At 46.6% G+C, this 8,448-nt stretch overlaps 1 protein-coding gene across 1 annotated transcript; it reads left to right on the top strand.

Moving 5' to 3' along the window:
- Nucleotides 1-1,126: 1,126 nt before the first annotated feature.
- On the top strand, nt 1,127-8,194 carry dld (deltaD). Its single transcript, XM_040126925.1, has 13 exons — nt 1,127-1,214; nt 1,410-1,712; nt 2,529-2,589; nt 3,701-3,958; nt 5,449-5,509; nt 5,665-5,795; nt 5,914-6,083; nt 6,197-6,413; nt 6,528-6,701; nt 6,814-7,002; nt 7,039-7,543; nt 7,755-8,010; nt 8,130-8,194. The coding sequence occupies exons 1-13, from the start codon at nt 1,161-1,163 to the stop codon at nt 8,133-8,135; spliced, it is 2,385 nt and encodes a 794-aa protein (XP_039982859.1). The 5' UTR covers nt 1,127-1,160; the 3' UTR covers nt 8,136-8,194.
- Nucleotides 8,195-8,448: the final 254 nt, after the last annotated feature.

Raw genomic sequence — 8,448 nt, 5'->3', positions numbered from 1 at the left:
AAAAAAAAAACAGTCACACATAGTGTGAGCTACATCAGGAAAACATATATGATGCGTGCGCACGTGGAGAGGTAGGGTGTAGGACATAGAGCCAAGAAATAAAGACAGTGTAATAAGGACAGATCGACTTTGTTTTGGGGGGTGTGAACATGTGAAAACCACGGCAGGGGTAACACCATAGGAATGCGGCGGAGCAGATGGTCGCTGTAACGCGGTTGGGACGGCTGGCCGGACTGCTGGCCATGCAGGGAACGGGCCAAGCATAAGCTTTAGCATAACCCCAGATATGAGAAAGCCACATCTCGGACGGGCTGCTGCCTGTATAAATCCCTTGATGCTGAGATGCGGAGGATTTCGTGCAGAGGTTAAAGAATTTGTCGGAATGTAAATGGGCCCTGTGTGTTGTGCTGTGGAGGAGGGAGGCATCAGGGGAAGCAAGGGGTTGTTGCACATTTAACAGCTCAGTAGCCATTTGGACTGTCCCTTTGAGAGAAAGAGAGGAGTGGGGGCGGATTTAGAAAAGTTGTGTGCACCCCCCCTCCCTCCCTCCCTCCCTTTCTTTGTGATGGCCCCGGGGCGGACTTGTGGTGGTGGCGGAGGGAGGGGAAGAAGAGGAGCAGAGGCTCATTTGCATCTTATTACCCTTCGCCTGCTGGCCCGGTATAAAACCCTGTGCAGGGCAGGAGACCCATCAGACAAACACGCTGTTATACCGAGGGAGGCAGAGAGAGACGGAGACGTGTTCTCTGTGTTTAGGATCAGCATATCATTATCAATCAACTGGAAAAGTAAACAAGGCCACCGAGAGCTGCCTCTTTCTCCTGCACCGATTGATTGGAATTAACTCTTATATTTCCATCGGGGATTTCATTCACGCATCTCCAAGGGGATCCTTCTGTTGAGGATTACTTTACACTGTAAAACTCCCCCCCCTCCCCTCCCCCCTTTCTGTCAAAAACTCGTGCCTCGTATGGGAAAGTAGACGGGCAGAAGACTGACGCACCAAAGGGAAAGTTTCACTTCATCTTCCCTGCTGCGCGTCAAGAGTTCACCTTGACTGTGACTCAACGGAAAGCTTTTAAAACTTTCTCCATGATTGTTTGAGCCCTGCCACTCGGACCCGTGGAGCTTTCACTGCTTGTTGAAGGGCTGTCAACACAATGGGACGCCTGTCTCTGCTCCTGGTTGTCACTCTCTCCCTACTCACCTGCCAGGTAGGTCCAATGAAGATAAATGATAACATTACAGGGTAGCGTGTAAAACGCACGCTGTGTTTGTCGGCACAGATTTGAAAACACGTTTTCAATATTTTCTGCGTAAGAATAATGCTCACATTTCCAAAAAAAACAGCCCGAAGTCACCTGTCTCAAACACACCGGACTGACTGTGTCTTTGTGTTGCCTCTCTAGGTTTTCTGCTCCGGAGTATTTGAGCTGAAGCTGCAGGAGTTTCTCAACAAGAAAGGGATCACGGGGAACGCCAACTGCTGCCCCGGAGGCTCCGCTCATCCACAGGGCCACCAGCAGTGTGAATGCAAGACTTTCTTTCGGATCTGTCTGAAGCATTACCAGGCCAACGTCTCCCCCGAGCCTCCCTGCACCTATGGCGGGGCTGTGACTCCCGTCCTCGGCTCCAACTCCTTCCAGGTGCCGGAGACCAATGCGGACAGCTTCACCAACCCAGTCCGCTTTCCCTTCGGTTTCACATGGCCGGTGAGTGTTTATAGACATCTCATGAGGGATATTATTTATCATACTGTATTAATGTCATCTCCCCAACAATAAATCACAACTGAATCATTTGTAAATTGAAATTTTGTACCTTTTGGCATTTTGCCCTCAAAGATGATCAACTTTACCTGTACGATTCCTGTAGTTTATTAACTCTATATGCATTTCATTTATAGTTTTTAGTGCGATATTTCTGTCACGCGGTCTTAATTATGATTTATGTCACATTTTGAGCGAGTGACGAAAACCATGGGAAGACTGTGAAGTTATTATGATCTTATTCCAGTGGGACATATTAGCTTTGAAGAGTGCAAAACGCAACAGATGCTCCCAAACTCAACACTTGTGAGGGTCTTTGTCAGCAGTGTGTGAGAGGGGCTATTGTAGTATTTCTGTGCTCTTTGGTGGGATAAAACGGGGAGGGGAGGAGTGTGTGTGTGTGTGTGTGTGTGTGTGTGTGTGTGTGTGTGTGTGTGTGTGTGTGGAGGGGGGAGTGTTTTCACCAAACGCTTCTCTCCTCCGACCAGGCGTGGTGGGAAATCTAACATCCTCTCAGTTGGCACATCATTGGCAGCGCAGCGTGAAATTCCGTCTCGTTTGGTTTTACGGCGGTGTCAGAGTGTGATAGTAGCAGGGGTGTGAAAAGGGAGCAGGTAGTAGCCCTTATTAGGCCCCTAATCAACACGGGAATTAGGCCGTGAAGTTTATTGGTAGGCCTCCTAATGGCCCTCTGCTGCTCTGGGGAGGGAGTGAGGCCTCCAGGCCGAGCAGCTGTTGACTCTCTCTGTCTCTCCTCAGGGGACGTTTTCACTGATCATTGAAGCTCTGCACACTGACTCCCTGGACGACCTGACAACAGGTGGGTGGCAGCCAGAGAAGGCAGCAGTGTAACTCAAAGACAGGCCAGAAGGCTAATAGTGGCCTTGTTTTCTTTCAGTAGCACCTTTTTCACTTAGTGCTCAGTCATTAGTGCTAAGTAGGATACACTAAGTCTGATATATATATATATTTTTTTTTCTTCATCTTTTAAGGTGTTTTGCTGACAGTTAATTAGGCGCTACTTATATTCATCTATTTTCTACACATAGATCTCCTTTAAAAATAGATGACATGTTAAATTATCTCTACACTTTGTTGTGTTGACTCCCGATCATGTTTCGTTTCCCCAATGTAGAAAAAGGGCTAATATTCCTTCATATTAAACTTAAAATGTACATCATATTTTCAACTGATAAAAACTACAGTCACTTCCTGGCACTTCCTGGCATAAAACTTAGTTTTGTGTATATAATGGCAAATTTTCTGATTTTCTCATGGAGATCAACTTGAGGTGCATGATGATAAGTACCTTAATTCCAAGACAGTCTTTATTTTTTATGCTACCAGGTTTCTTTAACATCACACGGGTAAAACACCGCACATAGTTTTTGCACGTCCCAGTTGTGATTTGGCCCTGCGCTGTTATCTTTATGTCCTGCTCTTATCACTGCAGTAATGATGACTAACTAGCAGCATGGGAGTGTGTTTATGCATTTGTGGTGGACACCAAAGTTTTATTGTGTAACCGTTCCATTTTTTTTTGGAAAAATGAGAGTGCGCAGTCCACAACTAAAACATTGTTTTAATTCAGTCAGCAGCATCCACCACTTTACTGTCTTAGAACCATAAAAACCCTTTATTTTTGGCAGTGTGGCAGCCTCATGGTCAAAAATAATAATGCATGTGGCTGTCTTTTTATAGAAGAGCAAGCAAAGAAGTGTCAATTAGAAAAATGTTCAAAGATCTGAAATTTGTTGCAAACAAAGGGAATATAACTGATAATTTATGGCAATGACAGGGTGCCTCTCAAAAAAAACCCGCGCACCAAACTGGTGACTGTTCAGCAGAATATCATGCTGTTTAGCATTCAATCATAATACCAACAGTAATAACACATGAACAATAACAAGCTGCATCATTCACTTGTGCAGACAACCCAGAGCATCTGATCAGCAGGATCACCACTCAGCGTCACCTCACTGTGGGAGAAGAATGGTCCAAGGACATGCAGACAGCCAGCAGGACGGAGCTGCGTTACTCTTATCGCTTCCTGTGTGATGAGCACTACTATGGCGACGGCTGCTCTGTCTTCTGTCGGCCACGAGACGATGCCTTCGGGCACTTTACCTGTGGTGAGCGTGGAGAGATCATCTGCAACTCTGGCTGGAAGGGACAGTACTGCACTGAACGTAAGTGGGTTTGATTTTTAAACTAACACTAGCTTTCAGGTGCTTGAACATTGAACCAGTGGAAAGGCCATAAACAGGGGATAATAGAAAAAGAGACAACAATACTTTACCTCAGTAGGATTGGACTAGTTCTATCCCAGCTTGTGGGATAGAAAGAGCAGCACAGTCATTGATAGTAGGTGCCTATGTTTACATAGAGCGTCTGACCCCAAAATTTCTGCCTCAATACATGAGGAGTAATAATGCATGCTTTACATTAGTTTTGGCTTAAAGTGGAATGACCACGAGCTTAAAAAAAGCATTATTTCATTATTTTACTCTAAAAACTGTAAAGAGGCTTAAATTAACATTGATCATACAAATAGTTTGAGTGTTCTGAATTTCTAAAAGTTTCTAAAACTAATTTTCAGAGTTAATTTCCCCAACAGTCACTTGTCTATCATTATTGTTTAGGGACTTTTTCCACCTCCTGATGCGGGGCCCGTGTGCAACAGGCGTCAGTTAGTTATCCCATAGCACCAGAGGCCTCCATTCTAATGAGCCGCACTGGCTCCTCAGTAATTCACACGCCGCGTGCCTTCCATTAGACCACTGGGGCCTCCTCGCCCCAAACCTCCTCCCCGATTGGCCAAGTGGGGGTCCTGTATTGTTGCGGTTCGGGCTGGTGATTGGCCAAGCAGGGTTGTGTATTGTTGTGGAGGGGGCAGCTGCTCGGTGAGAGGAGACAATGGAGCAGCTGTCTGGTGGTTAGCTCCACACAGACCAGCTGGCCCTGGGGGAGGAGGAGGGTAGTGAGGAGAGACGGGAGGAGCGGAGGAGGGAAAGGAGAGCAAGAAGAGACAAGGAGAAGAGAGGGGATAGGTGGATGGAAGAGGAAGGGAGAAGAGGAGGATCGGGGGGGGGCAGAGGAGAGGGGCCAAGGGTGAGAAAAGGGACTTCTGACCCACAGTCAAGGGTAGAAAGGAGGCTTTGTGTGGGACGCTTTTGTGTTGGGGAACAACCATGTTAAAGGAGAGGGCTTGTTGGCTGGTTCCCTCCGTTGGTGACCAAAGATGTCTTAGCCTCATGTTGGATGATAAAGCTGAGGGGCTTTATCATCAACTTAATTTATCAACTTTTGCAGTATTAAAGATGATTATATCCTTTTCCACTTTGGCAGCTAAGTCTGGTCCAGAGTGATTTGAACCACTAAACATTGTTTATTAAGCCTCTGTGACAGGGTAAAACTAGAAGGAGGGAATGAAAGAGACTGTAGACAGACAGACCGACAGACAGACAGGTGGGCAGGTAAACAAAACTGGACAGACAAGAATGCAACCAGGCAGGCTGAAAAGCAGACAAACAGATAAGAAGGCCAGGGCACCCACCAGACAGGCAGGCAACAGTTTGAAAACGCCCTGTGTGAATGGGATACTGATGGAGGGCAAACACATGTTTCCAACAATGGATTTCCCATAATTCACCTGTCACCATTTGTTTCCTCTCTGCAGCAATCTGTCTTCCTGGCTGTGATGAAAAACATGGTTTCTGTGATAAACCAGGAGAGTGCAAGTAAGTCCAGAAACCACGGAAATTCTTTTTTTAATATCTGGGATGGATCATAAATAGATCAATGTCATATTTTTATTCAGCAAAACCTTTTTTTCCTGATCATTGTTTTCCTTGTTTTTGTTATCAACAGTATTTAATGAATGTTGTGTTCCCAGGTGTCGTGTGGGCTTCAGTGGGCGTTACTGTGATGACTGTATCCGTTACCCGGGCTGCCTCCATGGCACCTGCCAACAGCCGTGGCAATGTAACTGCCAGGAGGGATGGGGCGGGCTCTTCTGCAACCAGGGTGAGTTTACTGAGAGATTTACTACTTCGTGGGGACCCCCTGGGACTCAGTTTGCCCTCGTAGTTTTATATTAAAACTATGTTGTTTATAAATGCTTGTTTATTGTTGATGTTTCCAGATCTGAACTACTGCACGCACCATAAGCCCTGCCTTAATGGAGCCACCTGTACCAACACTGGCCAGGGCAGCTACACTTGCTCCTGTCTACCTGGATACACAGGTGCCAGCTGCGAGGTTCAGGTCAACGAATGTTCTGGAAACCCCTGTCGTAACGGAGGCAGCTGCACTGTGAGTAACAAGTGAGAGGAAGAGTGAGAGAGAAGTGATGTGTTGATTAAAAAAACACAGTGCAATGGCAACAAGCTTCTGTGTAACCACTGTTTAAATTCTTTCCAATATAGGATAATGACAATGGCTACAAATGCACCTGCCCACCTGGTTTCTACGGCAACAACTGTGAGTTGAACGCCAACACCTGTGCAGATGGGCCTTGCTTCAATGGCGGACGCTGTGTCGATAACCCTGAAGGTGGCTACTTCTGTCAGTGCCCAGTGGGATACGCTGGCTTCAACTGCGAGAAGAAAATTGACCACTGCTCCTCCAATCCCTGTTTAAATGGTACGTTGTCCTCTGTGTTTTTACATTTACCTTCATCTACAATTAAACCTGAACCAAGTAAGGTATCTGGGGACTAACCCTCACTCTCTCCCTCAATCCCTCTCCCCTCTGAAGATGCAGAATGTGTGGATCTGGTGAACTCCTACCTCTGTCAGTGTCCTGAGGGATTTTCTGGTCCTAACTGTGAGGACAGCAGCAGTATTTCTGGATACTGTCTGTCCTTCCCATGTCAGAATGGAGGGACGTGTCAGGAGGGATTGAATGGCTACACCTGTAACTGCCCTCCAGGTATGACAGCTCTACACAGTTCTCTCTTGTGAGATTATGTTTACGGTGTTCGTTTTTTATGTGGTTTAATATTAGTTTTGTTCTAGACTCTTAAACTTTGCTTCCCCTGCAGGCTATACCGGCAAAAACTGCAGCTCCCCCATCTCCCGCTGCTATCACAACCCCTGCCACAATGGAGCCACCTGCCACGAGCGTGGCGGCCGTTACGTGTGCGCCTGTGTGCCTGGCTATGGCGGTCACAACTGCCAGTTCCTCTTACCAGAGGTTCCCAGGCGTCAGCCGGTGGTGGATGGGCCGGATCGTCGATATTCTTCCTCAGAGAGTGGAAATGTTGAAGATGACGAGGGTGACGATAGCGGATTCCCATGGACAGCCGTGTGTGCCGGTATCTTCCTCGTTCTTGTGATCCTGATCGGCTGCTCAGTGCTGGTGGTCTACATCCGGGTCAAATTACAAGAGCGGCAAAGTCACCAGAGTGACAGTGTCCACAGTGACAGCCAGGAGACCATGAACAACCTGACGACCACCAACAATTGTCTCCGCAGTGACAAGGAACTCGGCGCGATGATGACAACGTCAATCAAAAACACCAACAAGAAGGCAGATTACCATTCAGATCTCGCTGGGTCACTGGGTGGTCTTAGTGGAATCAGCGGGCTCAACGGATCAGAGAAGAACGGCTTTAAGACTCGCTATCCCAGTGTGGAGTACAACCTGGTCCACGAGCTTCGGCCTGAGGAGATGTTGCTGTGTAAAGAAGAGGAGCACGATGAGCCAGAGGTCAAATGTGAAATGCTGGATGAGTTTGACTCAGAGGAAACATACAGGAAGAGACAAAACAGGTACACAGCTGTCAAAATGTACACTTACATAGGTACACTGCTTGGAAAATTTATATCACAAATGCCTTAAACTAAGCTTGTTAAAAATGCAAGTATTAAAATTTACACATATCATCCTAAATGCAATGGAAATATCTACATCTAGAGGCTTTAGCATTTGTCGTTTGAAGGATGGCATTTCTGAATATGTTTATCATTCTTTGTCCCACAGTGATGCATCAGAAAAGAAACATGTGGAAGAGTCGCCAAGCTGCAGCGAAGCAAAGTATCAGTCATCCAGCAATCTCAACTATCACGCCACAAGTGATCTTAAATACCAGTCAACCAGTGACATCAAATACCAGTCAACCAGTGATGTTGAATACCAATGTCCCAGTGACAGCAGGTACCAGTGTACCACCGACACCAAATACCAGTCCGTTTACGTCATATCGGACCAGAAAGATGAATGTATCATCGCCACAGAGGTGAGTTCACAAAAAAAGATTTATCTACCTGACAAAAACATAAAATAAATGTAACTCCCTCGGCACTGACACTGTCTGTAAAAACACACTAAACTCATGTTTTTCTTTCCGTATTACAGGTATGATACCAGTGCTGACGACTGATCGGATCAGTTTCCTCTGGTTGATGGTGGTCCACACACACCAGCCCTGAGCAGTAGAGCTCAGCTCGTCTCCAGGAGGTTGTACTCCTGCTGTTTGCTGCTGTTCCCTGGGATTTACCGGAGGACTTTGAGCCAAGGTGCTGCTGAGCCAGTACAGAGTCAGTACCGACTTAGCGAGGACTTAGTACTTCTGTAGTACTACGGGTGAATAGTGAACATTTTTGACCCTCGATGGATGTAGGTCTAATGCTGACTCAGTGCTATGGATGAAGTGCCAAAAGACAGTGCTAGGGAT

The sequence above is a fragment of the Xiphias gladius genome, chromosome 1 (assembly GCF_016859285.1).
Source record: "Xiphias gladius isolate SHS-SW01 ecotype Sanya breed wild chromosome 1, ASM1685928v1, whole genome shotgun sequence".
NCBI lineage: Eukaryota > Metazoa > Chordata > Actinopteri > Istiophoriformes > Xiphiidae > Xiphias > Xiphias gladius.
This window is presented reverse-complemented; position numbering and strand designations above follow the sequence as displayed.